The 24952-nt window shown below is 43.0% G+C and overlaps 1 protein-coding gene across 1 annotated transcript; it reads right to left on the bottom strand.

The window, feature by feature from the left end:
- Window positions 1-4345: 4345 nt before the first annotated feature.
- On the bottom strand, window positions 4346-24932 carry WDR4 (WD repeat domain 4). The gene is made up of 11 exons (XM_027741982.2): window positions 24724-24932; window positions 23366-23428; window positions 22341-22487; window positions 19923-20079; window positions 19225-19337; window positions 16497-16557; window positions 15130-15228; window positions 9924-9988; window positions 8303-8486; window positions 7355-7424; window positions 4346-5472 (listed from the first exon to the last, which is right to left on the bottom strand). The coding sequence occupies exons 1-11, from the start codon at window positions 24930-24932 to the stop codon at window positions 5291-5293; spliced, it is 1350 nt and encodes a 449-aa protein (XP_027597783.1). The 3' UTR covers window positions 4346-5290.
- Window positions 24933-24952: the final 20 nt, after the last annotated feature.

Here is a 24952-nt window from a genome sequence, read left to right as displayed (position 1 = left end):
TTCCCATGAACAAGTGAAGTTTAAGCCAAAGGATGACAGCAAGATACAACACAGGGCGAGGATCTCCTTATTTTGTGTTAGGAAGCAGTTTGGGTGTCCTACGAATGGTTGGTTTTTTTCTGTTTGGTGTGGGGTTTCTTACATATATACTTTCATACTTATATAAATATATATGATTAGGTCTGACAGCCCAAAAATCAAAATTTTCATTCCAGATAGGACTATTAAATTTTTATTATCCCTATGGGCAACATGCAGAAGTACTATATGCTGCTTGAAGGTGTAAACGTGATAGATCTGAGACAGGTGAGCAAGTGTACAACCCTTTTCCATTGAGAGCTTGAGTCTTGCTGTTTACAGAAGCAGAGGGGGCTCCTTGGCTGTGTTCATGTCCTATTTGCTTCTACCTGTATTTACTTGGTGCTGATTCTCTGGAGCTAAAAATATTAGCTGTAATGTGCTGTTCAAATTAAGAGATGAATCAAACAACCAACTGTACCTAACTCCCATATCCAATGGGCACTGACTCACCAAACTTACCAAAAGCTGTTGAAACTCAAGGCTGTGCTGATTAGGAAACGAGGGGCAGCCACTCCTGGATGTTCAGGTTGTGCACATCAGAACATCCACCTCATGCCTATGCAAATTATTTCTAATGGTAAAGGAAAGGGGGGGAAAAAAGGACATTGCTGATGCTGTGAGCTGTCTCAAACACAAAGCATCGGGTCACACAACACGTTCTTCATCCATGTTCATGGTTACTCACAGCTGTGGTCCAGCCTTCAAGGCACCCACAGCCAGGGTAGCTCAATTTGGAGATGAGCTCTGATGGATTTTAGCTGCTCATCCCCATGGGACATGGTGGCCTGGCATCACAGGCTTGCCAGATGTGGTGCACTACATGGGACTTGCACTTGGTCCCTACCTGCAGGGACAGTTCATCTCCTTGCTGCCCCTGGCTTACCCCTCAGCAGTTCCTTTGACTTCCAGAGTCATGCCAGTCCACAAGAGATTTCTTTCCACACAATTCCTGCTCTGATCTTAACCTGTCTGAGGGAGGGAGATGTGCAGGTGGCTGGGTAAAAAAAGTGCTGATGTGGGTTATCAAGCAATGACCACTTCAGGAGTGGAATAGACTTTACTTCAAGTCCTTGCAGGATTTTCCAGAACCCTGGTATTCAGAAGTGGATGATAACCTGTGCAAATACATTGGGAATCAACATTCAGTCCTCCAGCCCTTCTTTCCAGCCTCTGCATCTACAACTATTGACAAATCACGTCCAGCCTGTTTTTTCCCCATTTGTGAACCACCACACTCCAGGTCATCCTGCTCTCATTCACACCACATCTCCAGGACAGATGGCAGCAGGGACAATCAGCAAGACTTTAGACTGTAGGGCTTTTCACACTTCATACAAAACAGTTCAGCAAAGAAAGCTGAAGCAGATTTTGGAGTGTATTGAAATTGGCAGCAAGTTTTTATTAGCCTGAAGATAAAGAAACTACATTGTATTTTTTTTTTTTTTTCAAAGAAAGGAACATTTTTGTTTACAGATTTGTTTTGTTTATACAATAAATTGGCTTTCAAAGTTTTGTTAAAAATATAAGGAATGTTCTAAAGCATTACTACTGGGCTGCATTTGGTTAGAATTCCTTCCTGTTATGACAGATAAAAGGTCACACTGTTTAACAATGTGTTCCTGAAGGGGTTTTGGTGAAATCCCAGTAATGGGAGTAGGAAGCTTATGTTTTGGTTTAAAATGCTGAGGCAAAGAAACACGTTATTGTTTCAACTTTTTCCCTACCTGAATTTTTAAAAGCTCCTGGGATTGTCAGTGCTCAGGACAGAAGCAGGGGAGTTGCACAACCACCACAAAAAATTCTAGTGCAGTGTGGGGTGAACTCCCATGGCCTACAAATATCCCTTGCAATGGTTTGAGAGCTTCCAGTTCTGCTATAAAACTACACCCTCCTTGACCCATCCCCTTTTTGCCAGGCACAGATACAGGCTTTGGTTCAAGTTCAGAAAATAAACACAAGCAAGTGACATCAGGTTTAACCACTAGAAAGAAATAGTTCAAATACCAGGGAGAGGAGTGTTGTCTCCCTCTGCAGCAGTGGTATTCACTCCCTTTTAATGATCTGCGGGTGTTTTCCAACCAAGGCGCTTTGGAAAATGTCTAAAAGAAGGATTTATACCTTCCAGCAAGTTTCCTTTCTCTGATCACTTTTCATGGATCCCTTCAAAGCAATCCACAGACACACAGATGGTCTCAGCACTGAAGCTCAGGACCTGTTGTGTGCAGAAAAGGAAACATGAAATGAAATAGGAAAGGCAAGGAAAACTTGCAGGAAAAAAGAACAAAAAGGCCTGAACCATCTGCCAGATATCACATCTCATGTCACTCCCACGCACCATGATCTGTCATGAGTTCAAGCACTGGAAGAAATTTTGGTTCTCTTCCAGGACAGCAGGCAGGGTAAGGATCACTGTCAAGGTCTACCCTGTGCTGAGAAAGTGGCTGGGGAAAAATATCCCTCAGGGATAGGAATTGCCATGTCAGTCTCTGATCCTTTAGAAGTGTAACAATATTGATGTTCATGCTGAAACCCCACAAAGGATCTGTCACCAACCCACTGAAAACAGTTACCTGTGTTGTCCTCAGAAGATTTTCCTCCTCTATGAGTAAATGGTTTTGTTTATGCACATGGACTCCTAACACTCAACATCAAAGCTGCTAAACACAAGGCAGGACTAGGCAAAAACCTCTGGTGAGCAGGAATGTCACAGAGAAGAGGTGACTTGCTGTGTCAGCCCTGCATGCTCACAGCTTCCAGCATCCCTGGAAGTGTGTCCATGCCCTGGAAGTGTTCAAGGCCAGGTTGGACAGGGCTTTGAATAACCTGGTCTAGTGGGAGGTTCCCTGCCCAAGACAGGGTGTTGGAACTGGATGATCTTTAAGGTCCCTTCCAACCCAAACCACTCCGTGATCCCCGCATCTATCCCAGCTCAGGTTAGAGCATCAGAGCAATTCTTGGGACCAGCTCACATGACCTCAGAAGACTTGGCAAAAATAATGGTTTGTTGACACAAAAAAGCCCTGTCTTTAGCTCACACCACCACCCCAAAAATAGCATACTTGGTGACATGCAGAAGTGATACAAAACAAGACTCCTGCTGCAGATTCAAATTTGTTCAAAAATGTTGCAGCTGGCATTGTATCAGCAGGCTTCATGGGGGGTAAAAATTCATTCCTTTATCACAGCTAGCAAAAAATCCAGTCAGAACCTTTTCCTCCTGTCCTGTCTGGTTCACAGGCAGTGTGAATACTGGCCTATTTCTGGTATGATTGTACTGAACCTGCACAATAGCAAACTCTTCTCCCAAACAATCACGAAGTTTCCTTAATTGACTCCCCAGCTGCTTTCCCTAGAGCTGCTCTCAAATAAGACAGATAAATAAAAGAACTATAAAGCTTTAACAGCCACCATCATACAGCAGGTGTTCCAGTCTCCAAGCCACCGTTCCTACCCAGTATCAAGCACTTCAGATGGCAATTTCTCATCCCTTCTTGAGGACCAAGAAAAATACTCGTCACCAGTGTTGTACCCCCATAGTTACTGTTCCAGATACAATCCTAAAGGTTTTCACCTCATACCATCCTGGATTTACAGGGTTTTTAATCCTAGCTTTTGATCAGCATGGGATTTAGGCAAACTATCAGCATTATCCAGAGCACTCAACTGCTTTTGAGATTCCCAAACAAGATGCTTCAGATCCCTGATACATGGATATTGGACAGAGGGGTTGAATTGCTACACTAGACCATGATCTTTATGGACATGCATTCTTATGTAACTGCATGTAATAGAAACTACTTCACATTTTACTCTTGCCAGGGCAGCTCCTGCCAGAATTGTGACTTTTAACCAGAACAGACAATACCGCTCTTGACACTGCAATTTCTGTCCAAAGAGACCTTTGCCAGGCAGAATCTTCTTATCTTAAAAGGAGTTACAAAAAGAAATCACACCTCAGAGGTGAAGGACTGGCTCTGTACTAATGCACCTGACGTGCTTTAAGGGGCACTTCCAAACAGAAGGAATATGAAAATCCATGTGACATCCAACAGCACGGAAGATTTGTGGCCTCTGGGACACACAGTGAGGACAAGACTGGATTTGAGCAGACATAAACAGCAAGTTCTGCTTCACACCTGACAACCTAAAACAAGCTACATCTCAAAATGTCTCAAACATTAGAGTAGCTAGAATTTGAGTGCAAAAATTTTAAGTGTCCAGATACTCCAGAGGGGACAGCTACATAAAGAGACCTACAGAACTATTCATGGTTCATAGGTTCAATCTGAATGCTTTCAATGGATTGTACAGATTTCTACACCTGGTTTTGTAAAGTACATTTTATTCCATACAGGACATGATACCATCTGGTAGATGAACACATCTTCTGCCCCATGATGAAGCAACAAGTGATCCCCTAAGCCTCTGGCTGATAACTTTTCAAAAAGATGTATTTCTTGGCTAATTGCAACATGGAAGAGTTCTTGCTGAAGAAAGCAGGATGCATTCCAGGTTTTGCTCACAGGCCTCTCAAATGATTTTCACAGACACAGCAGGATCATATTGCAATAGAAGGGTCTTCCAATAACACAAAAGTTGACTGACACATTTTACTTTTACTTTGTAGATATAAAATCAACTTTTGCACTTCTTCCTATAGAAATACTTCACAAGTAAGAAGCAATGGATTAGAAACTAAGCAGAATCCCAACCATATAGACTGAAGGGAAGACAAAGGGAAATTCTCAGCTAAAACTTCTCATATACAGCAAGAATTTTACTACATTCCCTTTCCCACAGCCAGGTACACTGAGTCAGATACATTAACTAAGAAAACTTTTAGAAAGTTTAAAAAAACCCAAAACCAAACCAAAAGAAAATCACATCAGGTGTGTTTCCACCTGAAGAAGAAAGCCTGAACACAGTAGGCAAAAAGAAGATCCTGTTTTAAGGAAAATACCATCTCCAATATTCATATATCATGCATCAGAGATTCCCAGGACTGAACCACTAACACTGTGTGCTGCTAAAGCTTAGGCATATTGTAAATGCATTATGTGCTGCAAGCAGGATGTTGTCACATCAGCCTACCTGAAAACCTGAATAAAAGTTTAAACCAGTCTTCTTCCAGAATACATTTTACATATAAAAACAGTCTGCAGTTGGATCACCACCTTTCATCAAGGCAAAAGGTACAAGTTAACAACAGTCATAGCAACGACTCTTCAGCCTTCATCTTTTTTTTTGTCTGTCCATTGGAACCACATTGTAGATTCTGCCTTTTCTTTTTCTGCTGCTGTAACCTTTCCTCCTTCCTCTGTAGATATTCATCCATGTTATCAAATGAAGCCTTGTAGAGGTGTCTGTAGTAGCTTCCTGCACCAACAAAACCTGCAATTGGGCAAAGCAAGAACACAAGTGTTAATTCCCTTAGCAGTCTCATCAATTACCTCCTGTACTGTAACTATGGATAGTGGCATTTCAACTCATTTACTGTGGTCCTACCCACTTTATCAGCTTTCCAGTACCTATAGGGGGCTTACAGGAATGTTGGAGAAGGACTTTCCACAAGAGCATGTAGTAATAGGACAAGGGGGAATGGCCTTAAGCTGAAGGAAGGTAGATTTAGATTAGATGTTGGGAAGAAATTCCTCCCTGTGAGGGTGATGAGGCCCTGGCACAGGTTGCCCAGAGAAGCTGTGGCTGCCCCATCCCCGGGAGTGTCCAAGGCCAGGTTGGACGGGGCTTAGAGGAACCTGGAATAGTGGAAGGTGTCCCTGCCCATGGCAGGGGGTTGGAATGGGATGATCTTTAAGGTCCCTTCCAACCCAAACCATTCTGTGATTCTGTGACACTTCCAGACTGACTGATGTGTCTTAAATCCTACAGAATCCTCAGCCAGGTTAAATAAGGACAATATGCAGGCATTAAGACTGGATTTAAGCAATGTAAGACTGGATTTAAACAATGTAATGATCACTTTTTTTAGGAGATGTAACTACCTTTGAATCACTAATTATGCACTGGAATAAGTGCTCATCGAGTGAGCCTCCCCTTACTAATTAACAATAATGAACCCTGTCATCTGAGCCGTCCTCCCTCTCCCAGCTGCAGACACAGCCGGGTACCTCCTATCAGAGTCATTTGTTCCACGGGCTAATTATGCTCAGAACCTCTTCCCCTGCCTGCTCTTTCTCCTTCTCCGTGCTCATTTTCACTCAGACCTCATACTCCTAATTATCTGCCTGGCTGTGAACTATTAAGCCTGCAACATCTACATGCAAACACCTCCCTTCTAGAGGAGTACCTGACTTAGATTTCAAAGACTGTACCAACTTAATTACCACTTAATGACCAACTTAATGACAGCTACATGCTAAATCAACACTAGATATTAAGGAGACTTTACACCAGACTGCACATTCCTGCAACTCTTCCATCTTTACATATGGCCACTGTGAACAGATCAAAAGACTGGGGGGAACTGTAACACTTTCTTTAAGGAAGGTTCCCAGTCTCCCAGCGAAGTACAGGAGAGACATTTCAATTAATAAAGTCTCAATACATAATTGAGACTTTAGTATATACCACAACCTTTCTCTACCCTGCACCACCACTGCCATTATTTCAGCTTCTAAATAAAGCTGGGTGTTCTTTAAACACAAAAAAATCCTGGAAACATTGGATGCTTCTGAACTAGTAAATGGGGCATTATTTTTTTTTCTGCCAGAGACTGGAAGTTGGGCAGAAATTAAGAACAAAATGAGTCATCCCTGGTATTAATCAATGTCATCTGTGATATCATCCAGGGTCACACCTTCTAGCCACAGTAGGCTCCACGTACTGTGCCTTGCCAAGGTGGATCTGAATGGCCCATTTTTACAGCAAAGCTGCTCCTCCCATGGTTATTCCATTCTAACTGGCTCCACTGTACCTCTGATAAAAGTGTCACACCCAGGCAAGAGACAGGACAAACAACAGTACTTGACATGACAGCAGGAAGACAGACTCCAGCAGCTCTGTCACAGGGTGTTGAGACACATCCCTGTGATAAGGTGTCTACGGAAAACACTTATAATCCTGCAATTCAGCTCTAAATCCCTACATCATTTTGTGATAACAGTAACCTGAACACACTTCATGATCTATATTCGCTTCCCAGTGATGAAACTGAGAAAACATCTGAACTGACCTGAACTCTAGTCTTGTTCCTAAATCTTGTTCTTTAGCTTCAAAAATTGCATTCCCTGGGCCTTCAGGCCAAATTTCTCACCTTCAAACACCGTCCAGTTGTCTTGAATATATTTTGACATCTTCTGCAATCCTTTGTCATCAGTTACAGCCTGGGAATAGAAGGAATGCTGCATGATATTCTGGGATTATTAAACGATTTAATGTTTCACAGCACAGTGAAAAATGCAACAGCTCTCAGAAGAGTATAGTGACACAGAGCAAGTGCAAGCCCTTCGTGATCTCTTTGGGGCTCCTTTTTCCCAGGACTGGTATTGAAACCCAGACTGAAATCTCGTGTTCTGCTGGGAAAGCTTTGGGGCTCAAATGAAAAGAAAATGGATGCCCACCTACTAATCTGTGAGGAAAAGGAGCACCACAAGAACACATAAGGTCAAAGACCATATTGAAAAGTTTCACTTAAAACCACTTCACAACTAGACCATAATTAGCTGCGGACTCACAAGCATAACAAATGAGTTTCCAGTTGTTTAATAGGCTGTTACAGAGAACCTGATAGCACATCCCTCCAAATTTATTCCCTGTTCTCAGCAGAGAAAAAAAAAATAATTCCCTTAATACTCCCAGAATGCCTTGTCCTTCAAAGGATCCCTCAGAGGCAGGCACAAGGAAGGCTGTGTGAAAAGCATTCCTGAGCAAACCAGAAGGGATTTGGTTGTTCCATTTTTTTTTCTTATCTAACCCAGGAAACAGTTTAAAATACTGAGTGCAATGGTTGACAACCACTCTGCTTGATCCTGCTGTTCCAGATGTCAGCTTTGCTGGAGGATACACTGGTATTCATAACAAGCTCCTGACACCTTTGAGTTAAACATAGGTGAGAAACAGAATGAGATGTGCATCTATGGCTTTTATCCTTCTCAGGACATAGAGAAAAACCTTTCAGCTTTCATGAAACATAATTAACTCCATTTTCATTGTGGCCTCAAGACAACACAAAACATTTAGGATGTTAGCATTAGCAAGGTACCTTCCACTGTCCATCACATGCTCTGTACAACTGAAGAGGAGCTTCCTTGTCTTCCTGCAAAATCCACAGATCTCCCGTTTCCCCAAATGCAATGTCCCAACCTTTATGCTGCAAAGGGATTTGCTGCTTGTAAATGAGCTGCTGGGCAGTGGCATCGAGCTGAAAGATGTAGACTGTGGGAATACTTTTGAGAGGGAAAACTTAATTAGCATCATTGCAAAATCCACCTACATCCATCACTTGTACAGCAAACTACGGACACCCACTCTAATTCCAAGCAGAGCCAAAGCAAAGTCATTAGGAACTGCAAAAAAAAAAATACTCTAGCACTTCAAGTGCAGTTTGATTACATGATCTGAGTCAGAAGCTGTAAATACCCAACATGTCAAATGGCTTTTCAAGTGTTACCTGAAAAAAAAGCTGACTTCTCTTTAAAAGAAAAGGTAGTAAAGGGAATTTCATAAGGATTACTAAAGATTTATATAAGGAATGTTGTATCATGGCACACTGACCTACAGGGCTTGAAGGAATATGTAGCTGAACGCCAGCCAAAATAAACCAGGAAAGGAATTACATGCCAGGGAGGGGAGGAAGGAATGAAAGGGACAGGACATCTTGACACAGCTGAAGAACAGGACTCTGCCATTGCTCTCTTTTCCACCTCTCCCATCAGCACTCTCTCCTCTAACCACCACAGTCTCACATGCAGAGATTCCTGACCTCCCTTGGAGAGGCAGGACACTTGAGCTCCCTCCTGAGTGGCCCACCAGGTCCCCATGACAGCCCTGTTTAAAACCACTGGGCTGTGCAGCTGAAAATAAAAGCCTGATGCAAAGCACAGTGTGGCCCCTGGGCTAAGGAACAGGGCTTCCCTTCCAGGGCCAGTGTGAATGTCCATGCAGAAGGTGTAATGGGAAGCAGCTAAGGCTCCTTACTTCGGCAAAAGTCCACTGAGGGGACAAACTGCCTCTTTCACTGTACAGGCAGCTCTGGCAGTCTCTCCCTTTCCTGTTGGCAAGCTTTTGTCAGGAAGAACAGCTTCCTTAGCAGACTTAAGGTGATGTGGAAAGAGGGCTTTTCCATCCCCATAGGACATTGCCCCACCAGATGCATCTGTAAGGCTCCCCAGTGCTCAGGCCCATCAGCTCCTGAGCACCCTCTCCTCACACAGACACACATTTGAACCCAAAAGTCAACGTGGCCTCTCCAGAGTTTTAAACAGAATGACTGAACCCATTTACAGGTAACAGAAGTTTGTCTGCTCCATTGCCACAGCACCCTGAACAAAACGGGACCCAAACCACAGGGTCAGGCACAGCAATTTGGGGAGAACAGGGCTCTGGTACATCCAAGCCTCGAGTTTCCTCCTGTGAGGGAAAAGCATCACAAAATCTGCCAAACTGAACCAAGCAGGATAACCCTTTCACTCACCTCTATGCTCAGACCAAGCAAACAAGGACTCAGAGGCTCCCTGTGAGGCCACAGGCATACCTGGGACATTTGGAGATCCACAGTACCAAGTACTGCAGGCTGGGGGAATGCTGTGAGAGCCAGCAAGGAAAGCTGCTCTTGCCTTTGCAGGAGCTGTGAGGATTTGGGGCATTATTCCATTTATTCTTACCTGTCACACAGAATGGCAACATAACCACCTTGACAGCAGTAGGTTATTCTTGACACGGTGTATTTCTATTAGGAATAGAAAAAGAAACATCCTTGTAAGTTAAGACCATTCATGGGCAGAAAATTCACATTCCGTTTCACGTCTCAGCCTTTAAAGTTTAGCAGATGTCTTAATTTACAGCAAGTTAAGCAACATAATTACCTTCAAAGTGCAGTCCAATTTATTTTTGTACCAGTGTTTGCTGGTTTATAAAGTTTTCCCTTCCACGCTCTCCAGAGATCCAATGTAAAGGTTTGAGTGAACCACTTTTAGCAGACAAACTAACACATAAAGGAAAAGTACACCACCTTCAAATATTCTCTCCTGCAGTGCTGTCAAATGACAAATGCTGATGGCAAAAACATTGACATTGAGCCTGCTCTGCCAGAATATCACACCAGCAGCTTAGATATTACAAACACAGTCTATTAGCTGCTGTTATGTTTGTTAAAAAACAAAGACAGTGATGCATAGCTAATATCTCTAATATCCCTGCTGTGCTGTTTTCAACCTGTGTCTGGGTGAAGCCACACTGCTCCACAGAAAATGTGTTCTGAAGAACAAGAAACGACTGCCTGAGGCCGTTTTCTTCATTAAAAAACCCCCAAACCAACACAACAACAACAAAAAAACCCACATCACACTCCTAATTTAGAAGCTATATAGTTTCGTCTGGGAAAGAAGCAGAGAAATACCTTTGCTGCACAAACCATACTACTTGAAATATATAACAACTGATTTGTGGCTCCTTGAGTGGGAAGTAAGAACTTGAGAGGAGCAGAGAACCTGCAAGATGATGTCCTGGGGTGCCTTTTTCAGAAGTATCTGTTATATAACGTGAAAGACAAAACTGCAACAGCAGAAGGCAGGTTCTCAAGAATATTTTATAAGCAGTGACAACACCAGCACTTCTGATGACTAAAACCTTACTACTGGAGCAGCAGTGAGTTATTTCCTTTAGGGCAGGGAAAATACATCTTCTTGACACTGCTGGCAGGACTCTGATGCATCCTCAAGTCTTCTTTCATTTTATCCTCACCTCTTTCCCTAACGCAACACTGGTCACTAGACAGAACCTCTGGTTCACTAAGTGAAGCTGAATTTGGGAGTAACCACAGGATTTTAGCCTTGGAGCTACCAGCTGTATAGGCATTGTCAGGGTGTTTGTTTTGGAATTTTGCAATCAATGTAAGGAAGCAAAGCAAGCTGTACAGCTTCCAAATATTCAAGTCTGGAGGTTTAACAGCAGAAGACAACTATTTTGTCAACAGTACATGATGCAACTACTAAAAGATAAACCAACTGTGGGAAGCAAAGTTAATTAATGGTATAAATACAGCTGAAAACCAGGGTTCCACGGTGCATCTCCAGCAAATGAGAAGAAAAGATCCACTGTGTGATACAATCTCATGGGAGGGAAGGAAGAACAGCAGGCATAGACTTTTCACTCACATGCTCAATTGCCTGCTTGTACAGAAGAGGAGCACTTTATAAAAACCATTATCAAAAGGACTGATATGTTTCAGGGCTCCTGGGAACAGATGGGACTAATCTCTTGCTACTCTGGAGAAACACAAAGTTGTTAGTCCACATTTAGCATCAGGACCCAGGACCCCTGTTTCACACAGACATAAAAAATGCTTATGGTTCCCAATACCTGGTAGGATGAGTGGGCTGAATCAGAAAGGTTCTCTGCAGCTAATAAGTCTAAATGTACTTTCTGCAGTACAGAGCCATTTACACCACAGCTCTGGAGCAGAACTGACAGCTCCTATTTATTGTAAACCACCAGTGGGTTCTTCAGACACTTGAGGGAAGAAGTCAAGAGATACATATATTAACAAAGCTGAAACCTGTGATATTTATTTCTAATAATAAAGCTCTGCCTTTCTACCTGTTGCCTGACAAACATGCAGGCATGTGCCCACCTACACAGCCAAGTGCTTTGTTAGAGAGACAAAGGGTTCTGTGAACCTCAATTAGGCAGCAGCTTTCCCCCACCCTCACTGGGGGAGGGAGGAGGATGATGATTTTTGCTTTGAACCAAGTTTTATTCACAGCTGGTAAGAGACAAAAAAAATGTAACTTCTTTCCAAGCTCTTTCCTTCCCATGTGTGGGCAAGTTAACAATCAGCAAAGGAAATGCAAGACCTACAGTAGTATCTTGGTCAAGGACAAGCCCATGAAATCAGTTAAGGAAGAGCTAAAGGAACAGTCTGTGATAAACAGATGTTCACTTGATACTCTCTGAACTAATCAGGGTTTATGCAACACTGTTATCAGCCTGGCAACATGTTAAAATTATATTTTGATGTCATCTGGGAGAAGAGGTGACCCTATAAGAAATTACTGTACTGGTGCACTGGGGTAGAGTTGTGCAATTCACATTCTGGACTTTAAACAAGCTTCTGCTGTCAAGAGGATCAGATGAGGTGAAAGCTCTGAAGCAGGAAAAATATTTATATAGCACTATGGAATTAGAGAATTACTCCCATTCTAGTGGGAAAATGAACTGAGGATCTGCAACCCATCAGCTGAAACCAATGCTACACTGCTCAAAACACTCCTACATTCCCAAAACAGACACATATTCATCATCTGCCAAGCAAAATAAGCCCACATTTTTGTGCTCACATGACCCATCATTACTGATGATTCCATTCTCATTGTGCTTCAAGCTGTGTCTCAAGCTTCAGAGCATCCACAGTGTTTATTAATGGTAAAAATGAATTATAACACTAAAGAAAAGAAAAAGCACTTCTATCCCCACCTGATCTTCGGTTGCAGGCTCATTTGCAGACAACGTGCTAATTACAACCTGTAAAGTGCAGACTCAAGAGATTGTTTCCTTAAATTCAGACTAGGTTGTGAAGATGATCTGTGATACACCTGGATGCACAGCATGACTAAATACTGTCACCAGACGTCACCTCTGGCATTTCTAGCACTATGATGCCATCAAAACACAAGTCTCCTTTCCCTCTAAAACACCTGTAAGGGTGGGCAGTCAGCAGGATTTCACAGATTCAAGAAACAGGACAGCCTGGGGCTTCCAAAACCACCATCAGGAGACACATAGAAGTGGATGGAACAAGTGCAAAACACCGCAGGAATGGGGTTTATTAAATGATTGCTGTGTTATATTTATTAGCTCACGGTTTGTGGGCTTTCCCTTTCTGTCTTTGTTTACTCACACCGAGGTAAAGAAGCTAAACAGAGACTCCTCAAACAAAGGGCACCCCAGATTTCTCCTGAGACATCAGCATAAAGAGTATCCTATGGAAGGGACTTTGTCAGGTGTGTTAGGAGACAAGGCAAGTATTATTAAACTGCAGTCAAGAGCCTTCAAAAACATTCTGAAAGAGTCAAAAAATATTTTTAAATCAATTCCTGCCTGCAGTAACTAAGTTTTTTGAAATTTGTTAGTTTATCTGATGCTACATTTATAGTCCATTACATAGCTTAATATTATTTTGATAAAATTGTAAGCAGTGAAGTTAAGATTCAGTGTGAGACCAAGCACTGTTAATTTACATGTAAGCCATCTTACTAAATGCTAAGCCAGACTAAGCAACAAGCAGCATTTTTAAAATCAATCATTGGATTCCCCACTTCACAGCTAGTTGCTTACTAGTCCTCAGTGATCCTATAAACCTAGAAGGCAAAATATTTTAAAATAAAACCATTATTCCCTCCAAAAGAAGTGCCTTGCAATATTGCTGCAGACATGGATTGCATGGCTACCAAACCACATTGTTTCAACAAAGCACTCTTATTAGCTACTCCCTGAGCCACTTATTTCCAGAAGGTTGTACATGGTAATTCTGTAGGTTTGCCTCACACCCAGTTCTCCCTTCCTCACTCAAATCCTGCTGCACCCAGACTATCAGTGGATACCAACTAGATGGGCTCATCACCTCATTTTGTAACCCCTGGTTTTTACCTGTGAAAAAACCCAGCAACAGCTTCTTCAAATGTTTCAAGCACCAACATCAAGTTGGAATGAGCCAGAGGCCTTGTGAATGTGCATGACAGGTACCTGGCTGAGGTGTGCTTTAAAATACACTTTCAAGCTCAGGAGCAGGTTGAATTGTCCATATAGATACCACCCAGAATCCCTGCTAACAGGAACTCTGGGCCAAAATCAAAAGATTTCCAATATCTGAGCCTTGGAAGCTGTGATCCAAGTGGCTCCCAACTGTGTGGAGAGGCCAAGCACAACATACTTTGACTACCGAAACCACAACATAACACGAGGGAGGGAAGACAGAGCTTGTCAATTCAATTTCAGCTTGGACATGGACTCCACAGTGGATCTGTCTCAAAGGCCATGCATGGATACAGGCTTCCCATTCCCTAACACCTGGGAAACAGCTGTGGTCTTCAGAGAAAGAAGTGTTTTTAGACATTCCCACGACAAACACACCCAGCAGGACCGGTGGTAACTCTGAAACAACCCAACAGGTCAGCAGCTGGTTTAACACCATCCACACAGCAGGGACAGGGACTGGTGCTGTTTCACTGCTAACAGGTCTTATGACACACCACAGCACAAGAAAAAACAAAACCAGAGATCAAACACAACCAGAACGACTGCTCACATCAGAGTAACACCTCAGATCACAGCAGCACCCCAAACTGTGTGTGTGACACCACTCAAGTACAGGCTGGAAGCTCAGGAGAGCTCCTGGGGTATTCAGTTTTCACGTAAGACTCATAGATTTTAATTTTGGACACTATCCAGCTGCAGAACAACCTAAAGGAACAAGCCCAGTTTTGACTCCACAGGGCAGTACTGCAGGTCACTGGTTACAAATATTACAAAGCTGCTTTTTTGCTCAGAAAAATTGCAACTTCATTTGAAATTTTAAGCATTTTAAAAAATGGGTGAATGTTTAGATCTTTCCAAGATATTGCCTGGCTAACATAGCACCTGTGTTTTTGGAAAAAAATTCAAGTGAAGGCTTTGTCCACCATGCAGAACTTGTATTTGGGAAGAATTACTTCTGGTCACTGCTCGGTACTTTTTATAAATGCACACAAGACACAGGAATGGATTTTAGGGACTTTCCTCCTTTCCCGAAATCCCAGGCTACTGTAACAGTTTTTAGGTCTCACATAAGTTCTAAACTCACTGACTGAAGGGAGACACTTTTAACAAAATTACCTGGTCAGTTTTGGCTGCCTCAGGCCCACAGATGCTGCTTAGCTGACAGCAGTGCACTTCTTCTCCACTTTTATACTCCCAGAGTCTCAGAGTCGAGTCCTGAACAGATGGAAGTGGACACAAGTCTATTACTAACACCACTCATGGCCTTCAGCTAAACCTTATTTCCCTGAAGAGCTCCCCACAGAAGCTGCTAAATAGTCACTTAGTTAAGACCTCAAATTGCAGATAAAGCATTTTAATTAACATAATTTTCCCCTCCATTCTAAATTATTCAATCATGCTAATTTTAATTCCCCTTTTGAAGTGGAAATTGGGTAGCTGGAGAAGTGCATTTCAAGTCTGTCTCCAATAGCACAGTAACACATGTGCTCAGCATTCTAATGGCAATTCTTTCAGGCTGCCCTTCTCTGCCCCCTGCTCTTGTTATCATCCAAATTCTCATTTGATTTAGTAACCTCCAGGAGAGAAGCTAAACACCTCTCTGGAAAAACAGAGTCATCAAAGGGCATTTGCTAACAATGAAATACAGTCGTGCACAGCACTAACACTAGAGCTGCTTAAATAATTAGAGGGACAAGAGCCTCAGGGAAGCAAATGCTAAGAATTATTATGATCTTCACATCTTCACAGAACACACTGTTTGTTTCCTATGCAGTTTTGGTAGTCTGGGAAACAAAAAATACTGTTTCCCTTCTTTTAGACCAACACCATCTACTTGCTCTGTGCAGGTCTGGCATGGCAGCAGGATGCCATCAATTTAGGAAAAGGGCTGGGGAGGGAAAGGAGGGAAAACTCCCTTGTTCAGTCCTCACCCAAGCACTGTGCAGCACTGCACTGCAACCTCTGCACAACATGCTCTGGATGAGGACATACTGACAAGAACATAATTCAGAGCCAGTCTCACAGGGGAAAGCACATGGGAGGGTGTAGAGAGGACAATTTCCTCATCTTAAACCTCAGAAAAATAATAATCTGTGATTCTAAGTCGTTCATTCTCAAGACACTCATCATCATGGCAGGCTGGCACAAAACCCATTTGATTCAAAGTCGTTCAATGGCCCAATGATTGAAGTCTGTCTGTGCTCCAAAGCAAGCATTCATGCTGAAGAAATACTCAGGACATTGATTTTGCCATCCCAGAGATGGCTTTTACTATAAGCACAGTAAAAGGCTCTTATATGATCTACCAATAGAGTGGCTGAATACTGAACAGAAAGCCAAGAAAAGGAGGGAAGGAGAGAAGCCTGTGCTGTAAACTAGGAAAGATTATTCCAAATATCCCAAGGTACTTGGCCAAACCACTAGTCTAAAGTTTAAAAAAAAAGAAAACAAAACACTTTTTTCAAAGAAATTGCAATACATACCCCAGAGGCTGACAACAGCAGATCAGGACAGTTGGGTATTACAAATATTTTGCTTACAAACCTAAAGGGAAAGCAGTCAAAAGTTGAACTTTCTTGCATGACACTGTGGTCTGTAAACACACACAGTAAGAAAAACCACCAATTTTAAAAAGAACCTTAAAATAAACAAACAGACTTTCCACATCAAGATAATGAGGAGGAAGAACAAAACAGGTCTATGGTACTTAGTATATATGCACTACACAAACTACTGACTTTCTATTTAATAATGAAATATATTTCCCCATCTGCACTCAGGGAATTCTACTGACTTCCTCCCTGCTGAGAACACTGTCATTTAGATCAAAAAATGCCAGTGGAGACAGATGTACTCAGGCAGCATGTTGTCCTTTCTCAGTTCATGATGCACATTAAAAACATTAACCAGAAGATTCTTTTAAAACACACCAGTGATGATTTTAATACTGCTGTGTCTACCATGACTTGTCTTCGGTGAGTACTGAGGACCTGAACTTTTGGAGTTCATTATTATCTTAGAGCTCAGCAACCTAAAGCACAGTGACCTGAGCAGAACATTACCTGAGTGGAACAGTCTTGCTTTTGAAAACAGGCACAATTTTGAGGCCATGGAGTAAAAACATAGAAGAGATTTGGTCACTGTAATACAAACTTTCATGTCAAAGTTGAAATGGCAGGTGCCTGCAGGCAAAATAGATCCAGCAAGAATCACCACGTGCCCCATGGAGAGGAAAAAATTCAGGACTGTGAAACAAGACAATCACAGCTGCTTTATGTAACCCTTTCTTATGCATTCCTAATTTAAATGTTGATTTTTTAGATGTATTTCAATCATTTCACACTAAGTGCCTTTTCACTCTGCAACCACTGATGAACTCTTTGTGCAGACACAACAGCCCCCATTTAAAAGTGTCTTTCTGACCATCAAGTTCTACTCATAGAAAGTACAACTGTGTACACAGTAGGTGGAAACATCAGACATGGATCTGTAAATATGCTACAGACACCTGATCAAAGACTACTTGGATCGTTAACATTAGTTTTTTTCTTTTATACAATTCGACAGCTTAACCCCCCAAATTATGTTATTAATATCAAACTCCCACTCCAAATTAATCTGTGTTTTAAATGCTCTATTCAAACACCTTGCTGGGCCAGTTTAGATAGGTTGCTACCCATCACTCAAGCTTCCCAGTAACACGCTTTGTTTAACTCCTGTTTTTGACAGAGTGAGTTGACTGCACCATGCTGCATCATCTTAGAATGTGAAGAATGTGAGTGGAAGGGTGTTGTTATCCCCAAATAACTCAGCAGCCAGACAAGCAGAATGACATGCCTTCTCCACCACGTGCAGGGGCAGGTATTCTCTGCTACCTGGTCAGTGTGGACTTCAAAATGTAGAAGTAGCCACACAAAAAAAAACCACTGCATGACCCACCTACCCTACTCAAAAACTCACAAAACCATGCAGAGTTGGAAGGCAAAGTCAAAAGCATTTGAAAATACCACAACTGATAGACATTTTAAGCAGCAAAATGTAAAAGAGAAAAGACTTAAAAGCTTATTTGCCTTTTGAGTCATGGGCAGGGACCCCTTCCTCTAGACCAGGTTGCTCAGACCCCATCCAACTTAGCTTTGAACAGTTCCAGGGATGGGGCATCCATAACCTCCCTGGGCAACCTATGCCAGGGCCTCACCACCCACTTTTTCCTAATATCTAAACTTACTCTTTCATTTTGAAGCCATTTCCCCTTGTCCTGTCCCTCCAGGCTCTTATAAATAGTCTCCATCTTTCTTGTAGGCTCCCTTCCTTGAATATATTTCATGGGATCATATTTCAGTCTCCAGCACACTACAGTCTACTGTCCAGGCAGAACCTCTAAGTCTGAGCTCTGCACTGAGATGCCATCAAATTAATTATCATATGCTTAGACCACAAAGACTTCCTAAATCTAAGGTAGGCTCCATCCTGAACCAACAATCTACGCTCTGGAGCCTCTTCTGGCCAGCAGGATTCTGCTCCTTTACTACAGGTGATTCTGCTCCTCTACTCTACTCTGGTGAGATCCCCACGGAGTGTTGTGTCCAGCTCTGGAGTCCCCAGGTCCAAGAAAGATATGGATCTGTTGGAACAGGTCCAGAGGAGGCCACCAAAATGATCAATGGGCTGGAGCACCTCTGCTATGAAGACAGGCTGAGGGAATTGGGGGTTGTTCAGCCTGGAGAAGAGAAGGCTCTGGGGACACCTTACTCCAGCCTTCTAGCACCTAAACGGGGATTATAAAAAAGATGGGGACAGAGTTTTTTAGAAGGGCCTGCTGCAACAGGACAAGGGGTACTGGCTTTAAACTAAGAGCCTACATTCAGATTAGACACAAGAAAGGAATTTTTTTTACAATGAGGGTGGTGAAACACTGGAACAGGCTGCCCAGAGAGATGGTGGATGCCCCATCCCTAGAAACATTCCAGGCTGGGTTGGACAGGGCTCTGAGCAACCTGATCTAGTTGAAGATGTCCCTGCTTATTGCAGGGGGATTGGATTAGATCACTTTTAAAGATCCCTTCCAACCCAGACCATTCAATGACTCTATCTCAGATCAGGGTCTTGTTTAATATGATTTGAGGAGACAATTTCATACACTGAGGGTGGCTGAAGGTGGATGTGCAGGGAAGGGCTGCACACAATGACTTTTGCCCACAATGAACTCACTCTCTGTGTCCCATACAGTAGGATACAATACTGTAAGGAGCCTTTGTCAAGCTGACTCTGATCTTCTCATCTCTGTCTGCAGAGAGGATGTACTGGTCATCAGGACTCAGAGCCTGTTGGTAAAGGGAGAGTTTTAGCGTCCAGTAGTTCAAGGCTTGTAATTCTCCTTAACTAGGAAAACAGAAAAGCAGTAAACTATCTGTATCTGCTCACTCCAAAAGGCAGCTGAAAACACTAAGTCCCTCTTTTCCCCCGACAATTTAGGCATAAATCTTTATGACAGTAATTTTCTCCCTCACTAAGACAAGTGATGTTGACTTCCAAGTCCAGTAAAAGCCACTGTACAGGTGGAAATCCCACTGACACTAAAAAGAAACTTATCACGTTGAAACAGCTCAACTGACATGACAGACTGGGTGAATTCCCATATATATTCCATCACCAAATCTTTTTCAACATTCCCAGAACAGATAACCCTTTTGATAAGCTTCTTTCCTTGCTAAACTTTGATGACACGAACTCAAGTGAGAAGTAATCCAGTCCACATACATTATATTAAAAAAAATCCCTCATAAATCTGGGACAAAAGCAACAATCTCTCATAAAAAGGGGACAAAAGCAACAATCCCTCATAAATCTGGGACAAACACAAGCAGGAATGCAGATTTGTACAGTAGATACACAATGCACACACTCACCACATCCAACAGCAGAGACACATGACCCAGTTCAAGTTTTCCATCTGCCTGAGGTTCTGTTATTGAGTAAGAATAGACATCACCAGACTTGTCTGCAACAAAAATCTTATCCTCTGCAGCTGTAATAACCAGGGCTGTGCATCTCCTGTTCACAAACCTGAAAGAAAAATGGCACACCTTGAACAGCTCTGGAGGACAGATTCAGCAAGTCTGAAAGTAAAACACACCGAGAGACTGCACAAAAAAAACCCTCTCAAATGCAACATTCTCAAAATGGCAGCAATGAGAATAACATTATGGGGCTGAAATAGCTCTTTTGAGAACGAGTGAATGTCTGAACTATGTAATAGCAAACACCTGGGGGGGACAAAAAAAAAAAAAGGAGATCATTAAAAGCTGCATGACTGCATTTTGCTTTGGTACCTACTCAACTGAGCACTTGGCCTAGGCAGCATGCCAGGACTCTAAAGAAGGCCAATGATCTTTCTTGCACTCTCCATAACAAAAATACAAGTTAAACATGCAGAAAAGACAAGGTAGGATTTGTCCTTTGGAGCAACACATTTAAAAACTGGGTAGAAACTACTTTTCCAGTCGCCACTTTGTGCTGTGAAAAGAAGCCCTTCCTCACAGCCTGAGTCAGAGAGCCACAGTCTCAGGGCACCTTGTCCAGGCAAAGCCCTGAACTTGAACTCTGACTTTCCCTCATCATCTGCCAGCATCTTACAGTTCCAGTTGCCAGTGTAGCAGGTAACAGTTTTCTTACAACTACTCGGGTAAATGTAAGGACCATATATGCCAGAAAACTTATGTCCTGTTTGTTAACACAGGCCTGTGGACGCCAAGGTTCATGTGGAATGGACATTTATATTCACCCACTCTGAAATTCAGTGGCCATCTGGAAGCAAAAAACCAATATACTACACTTCAGGTAGGAAGACAGAAATTCTAATCATTTTTAGGGGCTGTTTAAAGGAACAGCACAACAACAGGAATTGTATAGGACAAGAATCTCTACTAATACATTGCAGGCCAGACAACACAGTTCCAAAACAGGTTACCTTGCCAACAAGAATAAGTCTTGCTCCAAATTCATTGTTCTACTCAGGATCTAAGCACAAAGATTCAAAAGTTCCCCTTTGTCTGAAATGAGCTGACTACAAAAGGCAGCACCACACGAAACTTATACAGCTTGCCACAAAACACAGATATAAGTTACAGAGCTCAATTTTGGCATTCCTTTATCCAGGCAGACAGTCTTTAGTCTGTTTCCCAGTTTCCTAATAGGAGGTAATGACGTTCCCAAAAAAATCCAGCTGTGGTCCTAGTTGACCTTTTAGCAGAAACTAAAACACCAAACAATTATCCAAGGGCACGTTACAGGCAAGACACACAAGGCAGGGCAGCAGGGAAGGCAGAACACAGAATGAACAGAGTTTTGCCATTTCTGGCTTTGTCACAGAATCACAGAATATCCTGAGCTGGATGGGACCCACAAGGATCATCAAAGTCCTATCCCTGACCCTGCACTTTGAGCTCTGTCAGCCTTGGTGCTGTGACCACTACCCTGGGGAGCCTGTTCCAGTGTCCAGCTACCCTCTGGGGGAAGACTCTTTTCCTAATATCCAACCTAAACCTCCCTGACACAGCTTCATGCCGCAATTACTTCCTCACTCCAACACTGTTTAACCCACCAAAGGTCCATCCTGTACCCTACACACACAGCCAAGCTACAGACATTCCATTTTGGTTTGCAACTGGGGCCTCACATTTGTCAGAGACCACCAAAAGCAGAGTTGTCACAAGCTCAGCTACTTTCTCAGAAAGCCCTTCCTGGTCCTTTTTTTCTTTTTGTACAGACAATTGTCACAAGCAGCAGCAGAAAACTTGTAACTGGAGGACCTCTGGTGGACAGCTGCAGGCTGTTTCCTCAAGAGGAATGTACAGAAGGAAAACAGCTGCAGCACCTCTAAAGAGATGGCTTTAAAAAAAAGTCACAAACTCCCCAAAACATCTCCTCCAAATCAAAACAGACAATGCACTCACCGAACTGCTCAGTATCACTATTACAGACCCCAATCTTAAGTGTTCACTAGGAGTGGGTAAAGTTTCAGTTCTTAAAGATGCAAATACTGTCTTTTGGAATAAGAAAAGAGATTATTCTTCCCTTGGCCAATGATCTGCAGTCTCACTCTTGGTGTGGGGCAGACCATGCATCATTTCTTAACAAATATCTCTGAAGTCCCAAAAACATTAAATTCTTTTGAGCAAGGGAAAACAAACAAAAAAACCCAAACAACAACAACAAAAAAAAAAGCTTAGTGATAACAAATATCAACATACCAAGTACTCCTATTTCAGAACTCTGAATCAATCAGCCATAACTCCAAAGTGATATGCAACATCCTGCTGCCTTACCTGACGCTAACACATTCCCAGGAAGGCTTTGTCCGGAACAGGATCAGACGTTTGTTGTCATCTGTCAAGGCAAAATAATCCCCTGATGGGGAGAAGGCAAAAGCCAGGATGTCATCAGTTCCTTTATCTGTTGCTTTTCCATCCTGCCTAATAGAGAGAAGGGGAATAGTTCACAAGAGACACTGAAGTCCTTGAGAAGGTTGTTCTTACACCACCACGAAGGCTCGTGAAGAACAAGCAAAATCCTAAAAAGTCTTATTTATGCTTAAGAGGTTCAGCCAATTTGAACATTAATACAAAGAAAAAAGCCAAGGAAAAGAAAACTGATATAAAGTCTAAGCCTTGCCTGAATACTTGCTTTAACAAACAAACCACACTAGAGTTTGTGCTTTCAGAGCTTGATTCAAAGTTAGGTGAAATCAGTAAAACTGGTTACAGGTAAAACAATGTCCACTGGTTGAATTTAAACTAAGAAAAATACTTTTTCAGTTTTGAACTCTCATGACTTAGAGAATGGACCTGAAGGAGAAGTTATGTAATTGGTTTGTGGGGTCTTTTTTTTGTCTTAGATGGTAGAATAAAAAATGCAGCATTTTTACATAAATGTCTTGAATGAGAACAATCACTGAGATTCATTTATTACAGAATCACAGAATGGTTTGGGTTGGAAGGGACCTTAAAGATTATCTCATTCCAACTCCCCTGCCATTTGAGCAGGGAAACTCTTCATTAGACCAGGTTGCTCAGAGCCCCATCCAGCCTGGCCTTGAACACTTCCAGGGATGGGGCATCCACAGCTTCCCTGTACTACTGGTGTTTCTCTAAAAAAGAAAAAGGAGTACAGTGACGCCTCTGGAACGAAACAAAGAAAAACATACACACGAACCCATCAGGGTTAGCAAAACCAACCCATCACCTGCTCAAGGAGTCATCCTGTGACTCTTTTATTGCCTTCGCTGCCACACCACCTCAGGAGGAGATGCCCCCTCCAGGAACACAGAGACTGCCAGAGCAGATTTCCTCACCCTTTATCTCCCAAGGTCTTCTTCTCTGCGCTGACACAATCGTACACGAAGAGACTCTCACCACTGCAAAACAAAAACAAGACTAAACCCACCGGGACTAGAACAACCATGAGCTTAAGTACGAAGGGTGGCAACTCTTTTGGAACATGCTCTTATTTCATGGTTACTTGCACAGCTGCCCCCCATCTTGAGGGACAACCTCTGCCCAAGGGGGCTCCCAGAGCGCTGCAGATGTGGCCAAAGCTTAAAACCTTGGATTGCACACAGATGCCAAAAAAGAAATCATCCTCTGCTGGCAAAGTAACCCTGTATTTGACATATATTTCACTTGTGTCAGCAACATGTCTGTCAGCAGCATTCACCCAGTCACAGAATCATAGAATTGTCAGGTTTGGAAGGGACCTCTGGAGATCATCCAGTCCAAGGCAGGGTCACTTGGAGCAGGTGACACAGGAACTCCTCCAGGTGGGTTTGGAATGTCTCCAGAGAGGGAGACTCCACGTCCTCCCTGCGTTGCTGGCCCAGTGCTCTGCCACCCTCAAGGTACAGAAGTTCATCCTCATGTTGAGGCGGAACTTCTTGTGTTTTATTTTATGGCCGTTGCTCCTTGTCCTGTCATTTGGCACCACAGAAAAGAGCCTGGCACCATCCTCCGACACCCACCTTGGAGATATTTATGTGCATCTTACTCACAGGCATCAAATACACAGTTATTTTATATGTGACTCTTGTGGATGGTCCTTTGCAGGGCCAGGAGCTGGACTGGATGATCCTTGTGGGTGCCTTCCAACTCAGCATATGCTGTGAGATATATATATATATATATACACATACATATCAACATACTCTCTATATAATTCTGTATTATATATATATTATATACATTTGTAGTTTTAAATAAAAGCTATATGTTACATACGTTATATGTGTGTGTATATATTATATAACTGCATATTATTATACGTTCTGCTACATATGTTGTATACATTTATCACTATATACGTAATCTGTGTTATGTGCATACATGTATATGTTATATATATGTATATGTGTACACATATATAAATGTGCGCATTTATGTGTGTGTATATATATATATATGTATGTACGTAACATATATATAATCAATATGTTACGGACAGTCGTTCACACAGCAGTGACCGGCACCTGGTGGAGGAAAACCGTGAAAGTATAAAAAGTTTAAAAGTCAGGTCTCTGTAGCAGAAAACGCCGACAAGAAGCGCGGAAAAGCCACAAAAAGCAGCGCGGGCAGCGGCTCTGGGGCTCTCCCCTCACCTCCCACCGCAGGGCACACGCACGGCCGGACAGGCCCCGCCGCAAACCCGCCCAGCACTGACCCGGGCTCCCCACACCGCGCCGCCAGCAGCCGCCCCCCGCCGCTGGCCACCATCACGGCCCCGCGGAGCGCCAGGGTCGGGCGGGCCGCGGGGCTGCGACCTCCGCCGGTGCCTCCGCCGGTGCCTCCGCCGGTGCCTCCGCCGGTGCCTCCATCGCCGGTGGCTCCTTCCCCTTCCCCTTCTCCTCCTCCTCCCTCAGCGCCCGCCATGCGCCCGCGCCGCCGCGCAC

The sequence above is a fragment of the Pipra filicauda genome, unplaced genomic scaffold (assembly GCF_003945595.2).
Source record: "Pipra filicauda isolate LSUMZ 115617 unplaced genomic scaffold, ASM394559v2 scaffold18_size4552066_pilon, whole genome shotgun sequence".
Taxonomy (NCBI): domain Eukaryota; kingdom Metazoa; phylum Chordata; class Aves; order Passeriformes; family Pipridae; genus Pipra; species Pipra filicauda.
Note: the sequence above shows the minus strand (reverse complement) of the source record. Positions and strands in the feature narration are given on the sequence as shown.